General features: G+C 42.7%; 1 protein-coding gene and 1 pseudogene across 7 annotated transcripts in view; both read left to right on the top strand.

Annotated features, from left to right (window-relative positions):
- Positions 1 to 16097, top strand: part of LOC103791257 (cyclin-Y-like protein 2) — a 58922-nt gene extending 42825 nt beyond the window's left edge. For 4 of the 7 annotated variants that reach the window (XR_013524855.1, XR_013524853.1, XR_013524854.1 and 1 more), the window contains 2 exons: positions 8378 to 8505; positions 13055 to 15214. Coding sequence is in view for 1 of the 7 variants with exons in the window: in XM_078345385.1 (XP_078201511.1) it covers positions 13055 to 13132 (78 nt within the window). In the remaining 6 variants the exon portion in view is untranslated. Of the gene's footprint in view, positions 1 to 7919; positions 8052 to 8377; positions 8506 to 13054 lie in introns of all 7 variants that reach the window. The other 3 variants (XR_013524852.1, XR_013524851.1, XM_078345385.1) reach the window with 3 other exon arrangements.
- LOC144578646 (EP300-interacting inhibitor of differentiation 1-like) lies at positions 1662 to 2390 on the top strand (annotated as a pseudogene).
- Positions 16098 to 16887: the final 790 nt, after the last annotated feature.

The raw sequence follows: 16887 nt of genomic DNA, 5'->3' as shown, positions 1-16887 counted from the left end.
GACATCCACTGGATGCTCCAGTTCCAGCCATCTCAGTATAACAAAACCCCCTTTTTTCCTTTGTTCTCAAAGAAAAGCAAAGCCACAGGCTACCCTGAGCAACATCTCCAAGGGAGGAAAAGACAAGACTCGTTCCAATCCCCCACAAGTCTAGCCCACTTGTAGGCTGAGCCCCAGCAGTCAGCCCTGGTCCCTCCCAGGTCACCATCTCATTCATCAACCCTTTCTAATGCAGACCACTCACTCACTCAGTACCACCCTAAGCTGACCTCCAGAGCACGTGCTCAGAGGGGACAAAAAGTCATTGCAGCCCAGGCGTAGGGTCTCACATCTGTAATCCCAGCACTTTGGGAGGCTGAGGCTGGAGAATCACTTGAGCCTAAAAATTTGAGCCTGTATGACCTACAACTGCGCCACTGTACTTCAGCCTGGGTGACAGAGTGAGACCCTGTCTCAAAGATAAAGTCATTGCAGCTAAAGTCAACAACGACCTGGATTTTCATTCTCCATCCATTTGACTCAGAGGTTCCTAAAAGTATGCATTTCAAGGACCTGTAAGCAAACTGCATCCCCTGCCCACGTGGAGGGCCAAACAAGGGTCCTAGCTTTTTTTTGGTCTCAGAAGCTAAGCTGGGTCGGGTCTGGTTAGTACTTGGATGGGAGACCTCCTGGGAATACCAGGTGCTGTAGGCTTTAAAAAAAAACAAGAGTCCTAGCTTTTTATCAGGCCAAGGAGTACATTAAAATATTATCTGTTCAGAACTTCCGTTTTGGAGCCTTTGAATAAGAATCATCCATCATTTCACAAAATAATTTTAATCCAGAAGATTTTTTGGAGACAGGTTCTCACTGTTGCCCAGGTTGGAGTGCAGTGGTGCAATCGGAGCTCACTGCATCCTCGACCTCCTGGGCTCAGGCAATCCTCCCACCTCAGCCTTCCAAGTAGGGGGGACTATACGCTTTCACCACCATGCTTGGCTAATTTTTTATTTTTTCTAGAGACAGGACCTCACTGTGTTGCTCAGGCTGGTCTCAAACTCCTGGGTTCAAGTGATCCTCCTGCATCAGCCTTTCAAAGTGTTGGGGTTACAGGCATGAACTACTGTGCTCGCCCCTTAATATACATTTTAATATTTATTTTAATATAAAATAAAAATAACATTTTAATTTTAATACCAAAATAAGTTTAAAAACAACAACAACAACAGAGTTTTAGAATAAATAAAAATGCCCTAAATTAATCAACTTAATTTTATGGAACATTCACTATATGGTCCTCAACTTTTCTATTTTGTGTAAACTGATAACAGCCTCACTACAAAGTAGCTCATGTCCTTGATCCAGGGCCTGGGAAGCAAGCAGACCTGTGCACCTGCTCCGAGTGCAGATCCGAGCCGGGGACTGTGTTGTGATTGCAGCACCAGGGCAGAGGGGCAGTTCTAGGCTTTCAGTACACATTTCAGTTAATATGAAGGCCCAGCACTTTAAATGAAAGGAAGAAATCGTTGCCATTATTTTCTATATTAAGAGTAGTGAGCCACTGCCCCCTGCCAACTATCTTAACAATATAAAGATGAATGTGTAGCCAATGGAATGCTCCATTAATAGAGGGAATATAAGAAGAAGGAGGAATTAATAGTCTTATCCTGGCTTTTTCCAAGAGGTTGAGCGGTTTGCACAATGTCGGAAATGGCCGAGCTGTCTGAGCTGTATGAAGAGAGCAGTGACCTGCAGATGGCTGTGATGTCTGGCGAGGGTGACCTTTTGCAGATGGAGGTAGGCAGCGGGAGCCAGGAGCTATCCTTGCGTCCCTCCCGCAACTGGGCCCCGCCACAGCTAGAGGAGGAAGGCCCAATGGAGGAGGAGGAGGCCCAGCCAATGGCGGCGCCAGAGGGGAAGCGGAGCCTTGCTAACGGGCCCAACGCTGGGTAGCAGCCAGGCCAAGTGGCGGGCGCAGACTTCGAGAGCGAAGACGAGGGCGAGGAATTTGATGACTGGGAGGACGACTACGACTATCCGGAAGAGGAGCAGCTTAGTGGTGCCGGCTACCGAGTATCAGCCGCTCTCGAAGAAGCCAACAAGATGTTTCTGAGAACAATCAGAGCAAGAGAAGCAGCCCTGGATGGCGGGTTTCAGATGCATTATGAGAAGACCCCGTTTGATCAGTGAGCTTTCATTGAAGAGCTTTTTTCACTGATGGTTGTCAATCGTCTGAACGAAGAACTCGGCTGTGATGAGATTATTGATAGAGAGTAGTTATATGCTGTTAAAACAGGAGGCAACTACTTGAGGAGGGACCCAACTTTCCGGTATCTTTTGGGTTCATTCCAAATAGTTCTGTGCCATTGAAAAACCTGACCTTCAAAAAAATGTGAAACCCCGTCTCTACTAAAAATACAAAAAATTAGCTGGGCATGGTGGCGCATGCCTGTAATCCCAGCTACTCAGGAGGCTGAGGCAGGAGAATTGCCTGAACCCAGGAGGTGGAGGTTGCGATGAGCCGAGATTACGCCATTGCACTCCAGCCTCGGTAACAAGAGCGAAACTCCGTCTCAAAAAAAAAAAAAAAAAAAAAAAAAAAGTGTTTTTCAGAATAGAAGACAATAGGATAGTGACTGCGTGACTGCACAGTTGTGAAAAAAGAAGAGAATCATTAAAGAAAAAATGATGTTTAGACTGCTGAAGTCTGTTCTCAAGAATGTCCTAAAACACCAATGGCTTTGACTTTCTTATTGATCCAGATGATCATCCTTGCCTTGGGGACAATATCTTTCATATTTGTTTTGCTGTAAAGATGGTTTTGCAAGAATAAGTCATGACCAAGACAAACCAAGACAAGAGCCCACTGATACTAATTATATGAGAAAAAATGTATCCAACTAGGACACATATCTTTTGAGTTATTTGGACTGAAAGCTTAAGAAAACTTGGAAAATTCTATTTTGTGATCTGTTCAAGCCATAGTTATCAAAGGCTAAATTTTCAGTATAAGATGAATGGAGTAGTCTTCATTATCCCAAAAGGATGAGTAAACTCAAATATATATCACGTGCTATATGTCTTAAGATGTGTTTCCAAAAGCATTTGAAATTTTGTTTGTACACGTATCTTGATCATTTATAAAGCCACTGTGATCTATAAATCCATTGTCATGACCATTTTTAAAAGTCAAAAATTAAGACATCCTTAATTAAGTTTCAAATCTAGACATTGTGTGTGAATGTACAAAGAAAAACCATTTCTAACGCTGTTATATGCCAGAGAAATTTTGTTTTGCTTGCTATGATAACTTGACGGGTGAAAGACTTTAGTTGAACTTCGTATTGTAAGAACTGTTAATAAAAGTTGTCAAGAAAAAAGCCCTATATCTAAAAAGACTTTATGAGCAGTTATTCTATCAACTCTTAAAGGTTTTAAGCCTGCCCAGAAATTACCTTGTTATCTGAAGTTTCCCTCTGTCTCCTCCTCTTAAGCTTCTTATTTGTTATGCACCAGCATTGGAGATAATAAAATTTCTTGTTCTATGTAAAAAAAAAATAGTCTTATCCTTATACAGGGTTGTCAAGATATTAAATAGGGTCAATTAAAAAAAGAAATAGATATATAAGTAATTGTTTACATGTTCAAATATAACCAGTAGAAAACAGATAGATGATAGATAGATAGATAGATGATTGATAGATAGATAGATAGATAGATAGATAGATAAATCAAATAAAGAAGAAGAGAAAAAGGAGTTTATGTGAACTAAATCGCTTTTTATTACCTAATGCTGGCAAATTAAGAAACAGACCCATAAGCATTTAATGTAGAGTTACAGAGGCTAACCATCTAAATAAATAAAAGTAAGAATGGTTAAAAGACACTGCCTTGGGGAAGTGAATCATGGGTAGAGAGTGTTGGACCAAAAAGCGTGTTCTTCATTATAAACATGTATGCAACATTCTTGGTTTTTTAAGAAAAAATACAAGCTGGGTGTAGTGGTGCATGCCTGTAGTCCCGGCTACTCAGGAGGCTGAGGTAGGAGGATGGTCCAGGAGAGTGAGGCTGCAGTGAGCTGTGTTTGCACCACTGCACACCAGCCTGGGTGACAGAGCAAGATCCTGTGTCTAAAGAAACCAAAGCCACCCCCCAATGCAATGTGATATGTTATTTTCATGTTGATTTTTAATTTAAAAACCACCTTCTCCATAAACAGATTTTAAAAACTCATGCTCAGAAAGGTGAAACGCCTTTATCGAGGTCACAGTGCTCAGAAGAGGAGGGACCAGGAGTGGACACCCTATCTGCTGACACCACCTTCCCTGAGCTGTGTAGGGCAGCACTAGGAAACCTGAGAGCTTCTTCACACCTGGCTGCCATGATTTGCCATCCAGCAGGCCACCATGTCTTTGCCCCTGCTCTTTTCTCTGCCTCGTATCTCCCTCCCAACTTGGTTCCCTGGCATTTGCCTGTTGATTTTTCACGTCCCAGTCCACCATCCATTCCTCCATGACTGTGACCCTCTTTTGTCCTCCCTCTGTAGTCTGTTCCAAATATTGATCTTGCGGGATCCATCCACTTGTCCATTTTGCTGTCTCATTTGCTGGACTGTGAGGCCCTCAAGGCAGTATTCTGTATTTTATTCAACCATGCATCGCAAGTCCCACTCCAGTGTCTGCCACTGGGCATTCAAAAGTGTCTGGGGAATTTGTGAATGGGGGTAGTGCATGTGTCTCTGACCCTAAGATTCTGAGCTAGTGGCCTGAGTCCCCAAACCCTGGCCACAGGCCTGACAGCTGTGGAGGAGGCTATTCCATCAGGTTCAAACTCATCCCTAAATGACTCTCCCACCCCAACCTTCATATTCTGCCACCCTCTGGCTTACTTTTCTTCCTCCCACATCCCAAGGCTTATCTGCAAATCTCAGCACTCCCAAAAGGCATGTTTTAAGAGCCAAGTGGAGGCTTCCGTCTGGATTGAATTAAATCCCTGACATAGTTATGTCCTGGAGTCAGCAGGAGCTCCAGGAAGGCTTTGGGAAAAGACCAGACCTTTCCTCCTTAGAGGAATTAACTCAGAAGAAAAACAATGTGTTGGTAAGAGTTGCCCAAAATGGGGGGAGCCGGGAGATGATGAACAAGTCTCTTGCTAGTTGTGTGCCCCATGCAGGTTTTCAGAGTCTCTAGGTGTCTTTTCTCATCTGGATAATAGGCACTGTGCCACATGGGGATTAAATGAGCCAAGGCTTGAGGAGGCGCTGGGAATAGAGCTACCTGAGAGTAGGCTGTTCCATCTCTACAGAGAGTGGGTGCACAGTCTACGTGTAAGCCTTCTTTCCTCTCTTGTGCTTTTTCTCTATTTTTGTTTTTGCTTTTATTGTAATTATCTGTGGACATAGTTTAAAAGACAAATTATTCTTTTGTTACAACAAGAACCCGTTTCCTACCATGTTCCCACTGTTGCGTTTTCCCCAAAGGCAATCCCTCTCAACTCTTTTACAGTAATTATTTTGGTATTTACTTTCATATTTCAAAATAACTTGTTTGTGTTGATACTTTTTATATTTTCCATTTTAAGCCTTACCAATGGACTTTCCACCATGAAAAATAAGGCTCTGGTCTCTCTGACATACACTTCTCCCATCCTCATCTCCACCCCTCTCTCACTCTACACGCACACGCGCGCACACACACACACACACACACACACACACACTCTTCCTGTTCTGTCTCCATCTTCCCATTCTGATTTCATTGTGATTTTGGTTAGCGCCATTTTCTGGATTCACGTTTATTATAGTGTAAACACTGTCCACAGCTGAGACATAAATATATCACAGGGAGTTTTTCTCTTCTGAATGGTATTTTCTCCTGCAGAATTAATCATTAGCATTTTGGTCTACTGTTTTTTTTAAAATGTTTTGTAGACTTCATTTTATCTAGCAACATACTAATTCAACTGTGTAAATCTCCTCTCGCTGTGTTCAGCTATATTTGAGAATCCAGCATTTCTGGCTTTTTGGAAAAATTCCTCCTGGGCCCTCTGACCAGCTCCTCTTTGGCTGTCTGTCTCTGGGCTCACTGCACAGTTGGCCACAGGGATCTTCTTCCACTTTTGTTCCTTGTCTGTCTCATGTTACATCTGTTTTCTGGATGCCAAGTCTTTCTCTTTCTTGGTTTACAGCCTCATTCTGGGTGGGGCGCTTCCTCTGGTAGCTCCTGCAAGGGAGAGCTGTTGAGGCAAATACCTGAAAATGTTCTTCTGCCCTCACACTTCATTGATAATTTTGCTGGGCATAGAATTGGCGTTTGGAAATAATTTGCCCTTAAAATTTTGAAGGCATTCCTGCACTGCCTTCTAGCTACTGTGTGCAGTGGCAAAGTCTAATGCCCTTGCAATAACTGATTCTTTGTATGTAACCTGGTTGTATCTCTGTCATCTTTAAGCATTTTCTCCTTCCTCCAAGTGTTCCAACATTTCATTATCTTGTCTTCTCAGTGGGGATCTATTTTCATCCATCGTGAGGGACACTTGAGTGTTTTTGATCTGAGAATGGATGTCTTTCAGTTCTAGGAACATTTCCTGAGTCATGTTTTGATGCTTTTCCTCCCCAGCATTCTCTCTGCTCTGTTTCTGATGCTTCCATTGGTCAGATGTTGGACCTTGAACTGGTCCGTTGACTTTCTCATCTTTTCTTTCTTGATTTCAATGTCCATATTTTTTTTCTCTACTTTGAGTTTCTCAATTTCATTTTCCCTTCTAATGAATCTTTTTCTCTCCTAAAATTATACATCCTTGTTTGAAAATTTAACAGATATTATTTCTAGATCAGTTTCAGGTTTCCAGAACAATTGAATAGAAAATCTAGAGCACAGAGTCACACAGTGCCTCTTCCTCCACGCACAACTTCCCCAATTAACATCTCGCGTTCATGTGGTACGTTGGTCACACCTGATGAGCTGGTACTGCCATATTATTATCAACTAGAGTCTCTAGTTTACATAAGGGCTCACTCTTTGTATTGTACATTCAATGGGTTGTGACAAATATATGCCATGTATCAACCATCACATACCTCATGCAGAATATTATCTTTTCACTCCCCCGAAAAAATGTGTTCTACCTGCTCTTCCCTTCCTTCCTCTGACCCTCAAACTGTAGGCAGTTGAAATTATTAGCATTTCTATAGTTTTGTCTTTTCCAGAATGCCCTGTAGTTGGAATTATACCGTATGCGGCCTTCTCACATTGGCTCCTTTCAGTTAGTAATATACATTTACGGTTCCTCCATGTTTTTTCCATGGCTTGACCATCATTTCTTTTTATCACTGAATAATATTCCATTATATGGATATACCACAGTTTATCAATTCACCTTTTGAAGGATATCACAGCTGCTTCCAGTTTTTGGAATTATGAATAAAGTTGCTATAAACATTCCTAAAAAGGTTTTTGTGTGGACGTCAGTTTTCAACTCATTTGGGTAATACCAAGGAGCTGAATCCTGTGGTCGGCCTAAGTTTAGCTTTGTAAGAAACTTCCAGACTGTCCTTCACATTGGCTATGCCATTTCCATTCCCAGCAGCAACGAATGAGAGTTCCTGTTCCCTCAGTCCTCACCAGCATTTCAGGTTGTGGTGCTTGGATTTAGCCATTTTAATAGGTATGAAGTGATATCTCATTGCTGTTTTAATTTGAAGTTCCCTAATGACATGTGATGCTGAGTATCTTTTCACTTGCTGATTTACCATCTGTGTATCTTCTTTGAGTATTTTGAATACAAGTTCTTTATAGGATATATATTTGCAGATATTTTCTCCCAGTCTTTGGTATATATTTTTATTCTCTTAATCTAGTGAGTTTTTATTCTCATTGTATGTTTATTTCTAAGTCTATTTTTTCTCTGAATATTCATGCTTACATTTCTTTTTGTTTCAGGTATGCAACAATTTCTCTCATCTCTCTGAGGATGTTGATGACAGTTTTTCTTGAAGTTTCCTTCTCCCTGAACAGCCTCCATTTCTTCTAAGTTGCTTTTCTTTCTTAATAGGAGCTTTCCTCAAATGACAGGTGATAATTGACTGTCCTCTTATCTGAGGAAGACACTAAAAAATCTGACTGGATTGTGTGTGTGTGTGTGTGTCTATGTTTGTGTGTATATGTGTGTGTGTGTGCACGTGCATGTGTTTTGGGCTGGGGATGCTTGGTGACTGAGGGCTCCTCTCTAGGGTAATCAGGCTGGGGATATTGTCAGGGAGGCTGCCTGTACAGTCTTTGCCCTGACCTTATAAGCCTGGCTGCTCGTAGTTTGGGATTTGAGCGGGGAAACAAGACTGGAGGTCTCAACATCTAGTAAGTAAATGTCTATTTTTTTCTTAATTAAAAAAAAATTTTAGAGGCCAGGTCTTGCTTGCTCTGTTGCTTAAGCTAGAGTGCAGTGGCGTGATCACAGCTCACTCCAGCCTCCAAACTCCTGACACAAGCAATCCTCCTGCATTAGCCTTCTGAGGAACTGAGACTACAGGTATGTGCCCCCGTGCCCTGCTAATTTTTTTTTAAAGTTTAGTTTAGTTTTGTTTTGTTTCTGTAGAGACAGTGTCTCATTATGTTGTTTAGACTGGTCCAAAAACTCCTGGCCTCAAGCCATCCTTCTACCTTAGCCTCTAAAAAGTAGCAGGCATGAGCCACTGTACCTTACCCTATTATTATTATTATTATTATTACTATTATTAGAGACAGAGTCTTACTCTGTCGACCAAGCTGGAGTGCAATGGCGTGATTTTGGCACAATACAACTTCCACCTCCCTGGTTCAATCTGTTCTCCTGCCTCAGCCTCTCGAATAGCTGAGACTACAGGTGCACACTGTCATGCCTGGTTAATTTTTTATACTTTTTAGTAGAGACAGAGTTTCACCATGTTTCCCAGGCTGGTCTCAAATGCCTGAGCTTAGGCGATCTGCCTGCCTCAGCCTCCCAAAGTGCTAGGATTGCAGGCGTGAGCCACCACACCTGGCCTGGCCCCATTATTTTTAAATTTTTTATTACTTTTTACTTGACAAAACTGTATATATGTATGGCATACAGCGTGATGTTTTGATTATGTATACATTGCAAAATGGCTAAAACAAGCTAATTCGCAGAGGTTTTACCTCCCACACTTGTCAGTTTTTTTGTGGTGAGAACATTTAAAATCTACTACCTTAAAAATTTTCAAGTATACAACACATTGTTATTAGCTATAGTCATCATGTTATACAATAGATCTCTTGGACAGACTCTTCCTAATTCAAATGTTGTTTTCTATGACCAATAACTGAATCCTGCCAACTCCCAGCCCCTGGTAACCACCATTCTACCCTGCTGTTATGAGTCCTACTCTTTCAGATTCCGCATGCAAGTGAGATTATGCAGCATCTGTCTTTCTGTGCCAGGCTCACATCACCTAATGTAATGCCCTCAGGTCCATCCATGTTGTTGCAAACAGCAGCATTCTGTTCTTTTTCATGTCTGAACAGTACTCCAGTGTGTATATGTACCACTTTTTAAAAAATCCACTCATCTGTTGGTGGATGCTTAGATTGCTTCCATATCTTTGCTATTGTAAATAAGACTTCAGTGAACATAGGAGTTCAGAAATCTCTTTGATGTATGATTTCATTTATTTTGGATATACACCCAGAAATGAGGTTGCTGGATCCCATAGTAGCTCTACTTTTTTTTTTGAGGAACCACCATAACTGTTTCTATAATGCCTGGAGTAGTAAGTAAACTTCTTTTTTGTTTGTTTTTTGAGATGGAGTTTAGTTCTTTTTGCCCAGGCTGGAGTGCAGTGGTGCAATCTTGGCTTACTGCAACTTCCACCTCCAGGGTTCAAGTTATTCTTGTGCCTTAGCCTCCCATGTAGCTGGAATTACAGGTGCCCACCACCATGCCTGGCTAACTTTTTTGTATTTTTAGTAGAAATGAGATTTCATCACGTTGGCCAGAGTGACAGGAATTACAGGCGTGAGTCACCTCGCCTGGCTGTAAACTTCTTTTGATACCTATTTTAATACCCCACACCCCTCTATGCTTAGTGTCTTTCTGTCTGTGCACCCCAGCGTTATCCTCTCTAGATAATGGGCCTTAAGGATTTCGCTAAGCTGGAGCTCAGATCATTCCTCACCTGTGTGGTGAGGTGGACAGATCTGGGGTTTAACTGCTTCTTAGACTTCTGGGGGCATAATATATTAAGTTTATTCCAGGGGGAATTTTCATCTTCCCTTGGTGTTTTAATATTCTATAAGAATGACATCTAATGTCTTTTCAGTTTATTTGTGGACTTAGGTTTTAAAATTAGAAGTAGGGATACTATACATATATGCATTTTACATTAATTTCTAAGAATCTACTTTCAAAAATAGAATGGAATCATTTTTATGTCATCCTAAGTTTTACTAACGTTTATTCTTTCTGGTTCTATTTATTTAGAGATCTGGGTTTATTACCCTCAATCTGTACTCAATAAATTTGAGCACAACACTCCTATTGGAGGCTTTCTCTGTCGCCCAAGCTGCAGTGCAGTGACATGACCTAGGCTTACTGCAGCCTCCGCCTCTTGGGTTCAAGCAGTTCTCCTGTCTCAGCCTCCTGAGTAGTTAGGATTACGGATGTGCTCCACCAGGCCTGGCTAATTTTTCTATTTTTAGTAGAGACGGGGTTTCATCATGTTGGTCATGCTGGTCTTGAACTCTTACCTCAGGTGACCCGCCTACCTCGGCTTCCCAAAGTGCTGGGATTACAGGCATGAGCCACTGCACCCGGCCCAGAAAATATTTCTATATACTTTAGTGGAGTAGATTGTCCAGGGCATTCCAAGTTGTAGCCAGCATTATTTAGCATTTGTTGTTACAATGGGTTTTTTGAAAGTAAACTTTGTATTTAGTAGTCACGTCTCCTTAGCCTCCTCTCGGCTGTGTCAGTTTCCCAAGCTTGCCTTGCTTTTGATGACTTTGACTATTTTAAGCCTTCAGGATTTCACTGAGGTGGAGTGCAGATTTTCCTCACCTGTGGTGAGGTGAACAGATGTGGGGTTTAACTGCTTCTTAGGTATTTAGTAGAATGTCCTTCAATTGGGATTTGTCTGATGTGTTTCTTGTGGTTGGACCAGGCTTGTGCATTCTTGAGAGAAGGACCATAGAGATGCAGTGCCGTCCTTGTCACATTATATCAAGGTTACAAACTATCGACATGACCACTGATGTGCAGCTTTGCTCACCTGGCCGTGATCCGTCCTTGTCACATTATGTCAAGGTTACATACTATCAACATGATTTATCACTGATGTGCAGCTTTGCTCACCTGGCCGTGATCCGTCCTTGTCACATTATATCAAGGTTACATACTATCGACATGACTTATCACTGATGTGCAGCTTTGCTCACCTGGCTGCGATCGTGTTTGTCAGGTTTCTCCACTGTGAAGTCATTCCTCCCATCCCCACTCCACCACTGCCCACACTGTATTCATCACAAGGAAGGCACTATGCACAGCGCACGTGTAAGGACTGGGGGGCTATGTTCTACATCTTTGAGGGAAGAGGATCTCCACAAATTATTTGGAGTTTTTCTGAATAGGAGATTTGACTATTCTCCTGTTTATTGATTAAATCGTTATTTATATCAATGTGAACTCACAGATATTTATTTTTTACTTTGGGCTATAATCCAATACTACTTTATTTAGTTGCTTAAATTGTCCCAGCTTTGGCTATTAGGAGCTCTTCCAGTATGACAGCTTGACACATACCCATTATTGTGTGTGCATGTGTGTGTGTGTGCGCGCGCATGTGCATGTGTGTGTTCTTTAACTGAGCACTTATTTACTTTCTGGTACTGCAAGATGCTCCAGGCTTATCTGGTATATTTCTGGCCCCAGTTCTAGAATCAACCATTTCTCCAAGGACCTTTGATTCCCTTTACTGGAAAATGATATTAGAAATCAAGATCTGGGTGATAGAGGTGCTCATTGATATTGAGATGTCATTGCTTCTAGGCCTGTCTGTTGGACAGAGCAAGAAATATGTGTGTGCATAGTAACCCTGGAAACACAAAACATAAAGACATAAATGTTTCTATATGTAACCATTGATATGGTAACTGTATTAAGCTACGCATGAGTTCACATGTTTCACTCCCACTCTAAACCATTAACAAATGGATTATTCCAGCCTCTTCCCCTTACTGATCTGTAACCTCCCACCCCAACAGTGAGAAATCAGGCTCCATCCATTTACCTAATTGTTCATTTCTGGTATACACCTATCACAGTGTCAAAATTGCTAGCCTGTGCTTCATGGGAAATAACTACATTATAACTACAGCACAGTAATTCTGTTCAGTTTTTTTCCTGATTTAGTGTCACAGACCACTAATTTCCAAAGTTACTTGGGTCAGCACCTTTCCCCCTCATCTTGTTCAGTCAGCTTGGTTCCTACATTTATAACACAGTTAAATTGTTTTGTCACATTCTTCATTCCACTCCTGGATCTGCTGATCTCCTAAATAATTTTTTTTTAATTTTGCATATATTAAGGCTCATTCTTTGTGCTGTAAAGTTCTATAGATTTTGACAATCCCACCATTACAGTATCGTACAAAATAGTTTCACAGCCCTAAAAATACCTTGTGCTTTACTCAACCCTTCCCCACTCACTGACAATCAATGATCTTTTTATATTCTCTAGAGTTTTGTCTTTTCAAGAATATCCCATATTTGGAATCAAACAGTGCACGGCCTTTTCAAAATTGATTCTTTCACTTAGCAATATATATTTAAGATTCACTCATGTGTTTTTAAGCTTGGTAGCTCATTTATTTTTGACATTGAAGAATATTTGATTGTATAAGTCTGCCACAGTTTATCCATTTGCCTACAGAAGGACATCTTGGATGCTACCAGTTTGGAGTAGTTAGGAATAAAGCAGCTGTAAACATGTGCATGCAGGCTTTTGTGAAGGCATACATTTGCAAATCAGTTGGGTAATTAAACTGACTTTTGACCAATGATTTCTTTTTCTTTTTTTTTCCTACAGGCCATCTTCACACCCACTTCCAGAGGACAGGGACACTGCCTGTTCCCCAGCTTTTTGGAGGCTCTGCAGTATAAATGAACGTCTTCATGGCTTTTCACCTGCCCAATGATGGTTCAGCTTTCTTTGGTCTACTGAGTCAGCTACACTCTTCTGTCATCTTTCCAGGCTGAAAAATTATGTTGTGTAATTCCCTTTTCTAGTCTCACTATTGTGTGGGTTTATACCTCTTCTCGTCCCTTTTTCTGTCTTTTTAGAGGAATGGAGAAAAAGCTAATGCCAATGCTCAATTCACCAATTTCCACTGGTGGTATTCCCCGTTTCTTTTTTTCTTTCTTTTCTTTTTATTTTTTGAGACAGAGTCTCACTCTGTCACCCAGGTTGGTTGCAGTGGCGCAATCTTGGCTCACTGCAACTTCTGCCACTCAGGTTCAAGTGATTCTCCTGCCTCAGCCTCCCAAGTAGCTAGAATTATAGGCGCCTGCTACCGCACCTGGCTAATTTTTGTAGTTTTTAGTAGAGACAGGGTTTCACCATCTTGGCCAGGCCGGTCTTGAACTCCTGACCTGGTGATCCCCTACCTCAGCATCCCAAAGTGCCGGGATTACAGGCATGAGCCACTGCAACTGTCCTCCCCCTTTCCTTTCTTAGAGGTTCAGACTTGAGCTCCCTCAGGTTGAGGTTGGCAGAGCCAACATCAGTAAAGTCATGGCAGCGGTGACTCCAAATCTCTCTCCCCGCACCTGTCCCAGTAAGGCTAAGTCCCAGCCCTCTTCCCTCAGGGCTTTGAAGGCCCAAGCCTATTGAGAAGGGAGGGGAATTGGCTCAACATTCTGAACTGGAGGCCTCAGAGCATGGTCATGTCTGGATATAGCTCAGCCTGGAGAAAGGACGCTGATGGAGGGGCAGGGAAAAGGGGCAAAGCTGGCAGGAACCCCAAGAATACACTTGAAATTAAATGCTTCTGCAGTCCCTGTTTGTCACCTCCACCCTCATTTCCATAGCAAATAGTGCCTCGCAGCAAAGCTTCTGGAGGAAAACAGCAGAGGTGATGAAGTTTAGGGTGAGACAGAGTCCAGAAATAAATGATTCAACGTTAAATGGAATCCTCTCCCTCTGCCCACCCCTTTCGGCCTCAGCCTTTATCTTTTCTCTCTGTTCACTCTCCAGGGCGCCTTCTCCCGGGTGGCTTCATCCACTCAGCCCCCTTGCTTACAGCCTGTATCCTAAAGACACTCCAGGTACTTCTCCAGCCCCAGTGCCCTGCATGAACAGAGGTGGCTGAGCAGAGGTGGCTTGCCCTGGCTGTACCGCATGCCTCCTGTGACACTCCTTCCCTCTTCGGATCACACCCCATCTGTCTGGGGCTTCTGAAGGAGTCCTCAAAGTTTCTGGCTGGCTTATAGATCTTTTTATTTCTGAGAACCGTCTGTATTTACATGGTAGCTTTTCATTATCTGCTGTGGCTTGGAAGGCCATGCTATGACGAGTGGACCTCCATGTCTCATTTCTATTGTAACAGCAGTGAAAGTGACAGTGCTTTGTGATCTCTTTATTTGGTTGTTACAGCACATCAGGCACTAACGTCAAAATAGAATCAAAATTAGAAACAGTTTTGAAGATAATAATTAAAGGACTTTAAATAGGAAAAAAAAAATCCAGCTAGTAGAAAGTATTGAGGCATTTCTTTTTTAAAAAAAATTTATAAATGAATAAATTTAATTTAATCCTAAATTTAAAAGGGGATAAAGAAGACATTAATGAGAGTTCTGGGGCCAGGCGTGGTGGCTCAGCCCTGTAATCCCGCACTCTGGGTTGGGGGGTCCAGGTGGGTGGATGACTGGGAGTTGGGAGTCTGAGACCAGCCTGAGCCACACAGTGAGAACTCATCTCTAAAACAATTCAAAAACCAGCCGTCTGTGGTGGTGCATTCCTGAAGTCCCAGGTACTTGGGAGGCTGAGGCAGGAGGATTGATTGAGCCTAGGAAGTTGAGGCTATAGTGAGGAACACTATTGCACTCCAGCCTGGGCAACAGAGTGAGATCCTATTTTAAAACAACAATAAGAAAATTAATTAACTAATTAGAGTTCTGTTTATAAAAAAGAAATAACCCTTTTCTTGGCAACTTTATACTGTACTAGCATAAAAGTATGGATTTTCAAGTCTGATCTTAATTCTTTCATACGTCTCATAAACCAAACACCTCAATACATTTTCAGAAACAAATCTACCTTTGAGGTTCCCTTTAGTATTTTTTAGTAGACACAGGGTTTCACTTTTTGCCAGGCTGGTCTTGAACTCCTGGCTTCAAGTAGTCCACCCACCTCAGCCTCCCGAAGTGCTGGGATTACAGACATGAGCCACCGTGTCCTGCCTAACCCCTTAGTCTCTTAAAACTACTTCTTGGCTGGGCCCTGTGGCTAATGCGTGTAATCTCAGCACTTTGGGAAACCGAAGTGGATCATAAGGTCAGGTGTTTGAGACCAGTCTGACCAACATGGTGAAACCGTCTCTACTAAAAATACAAAACTTAGCTGGGCGTGGTGGCGGGAGCCTATAATCCCAGCTACTCGGGAGGCTGAGGCAGGAGAATTGCTGGAACCGAGGAGGCAAAAATTGCATAAGTGGAGATCACTCCACTGCACTCCAGCCTGGGTGACAGTGTGAGACTTCGTCTATACAAATAAACGAAAAAATTACTTCATGATCTGGGCCTTGGGGCTTGCCTCTGCTGCATTCCCTGCCCGGCTCTCGTGGTACCGCTTGTAGTTCCTTAGTCGTTCCATGCTTTAGTCTGGAATGTCCTGCCTCTCTTCTTTGCCTGGTTCACTCCCACACATCCTTGGGTGTCTCTCCGCAAGGCTTTGCCTCAGCCTGACGCCCACTGAGACCTTGGCCTCCTTCCTGTGAGCTCTTGTAGCAGCAGGACCCCGTGGCAATGTCTGTTGTAATACTTGCTTCCTTATATTGAAAGTCTGTCTCTGAATGTCTCCCCTGAGAATAACTCAAGAGATTGGAATCAATAAAAAGCAAATATCCTTGCTGTAATTCTTTCAGGTCTTGTGGGGCAGACAAGACGGCTATATGACTTGAAAGTGGAAGAGCTTTAATTTCTCCTCGTTTCCTGCAGTTCATTTTTGAAGGGCCTCATGGTATTTCGTCAGCCCCTAAACCACCTTCAGATGAATGGAAATCCCTTCTTTGGAGAAGGATGATTCCCAGCGCCTCACCAGAGCATGGTGTAGAGTCTTACAGCGTCTCAGAAGTTTCTCTTAGTGTTTATCTCAACCTTTGTTCTTCCTTCTACATCATTGGCTCGTCTCTCCTGGGGCTCAACAGCAGCCTCCCAACTCTCTGGTTTCCTCTTCGGAAAATACATGGGAGGATTTGTTCCCATGGGATCAATGGGGTTAAAAACCTGGTTCCGGGCCGGGTGCGGTGGCTCACGCCTATAATCCCAGAACTTTGGGAGGTCTAAGCGCGTGGATCACGAGGTCAAGAGATTGAAACCATCCTGGTCAACAAGGTGAAACCCCATCTCTACTAAATATACAAAAATTAGCTGGGCATGGTGGCATGCGCCTGTAGTCCCAGCTACTCGGGAGGCTGAGGCAGGAGAATTGCTTGAACCCAGGAGGCGGAGGTTGCGGTGAGCCGAGATCGCGCCATTGCACTCCAGCCTGGGTAACAAGAGTGAAACTCCGTCTCAAAAACAAACAACAAAACCTGGTTCCGAGGATGACTTCATAGCTATGTTATAAACTACCAGGGGATTACGCAACGTTCTCACTGTCCCCAGCCCTGCACCAGTACACTTTTACCACCTATGGGACAG

This window comes from Callithrix jacchus, chromosome 12 (assembly GCF_049354715.1).
Source record: "Callithrix jacchus isolate 240 chromosome 12, calJac240_pri, whole genome shotgun sequence".
NCBI classification, from domain to species: domain Eukaryota; kingdom Metazoa; phylum Chordata; class Mammalia; order Primates; family Cebidae; genus Callithrix; species Callithrix jacchus.
This window is presented reverse-complemented; position numbering and strand designations above follow the sequence as displayed.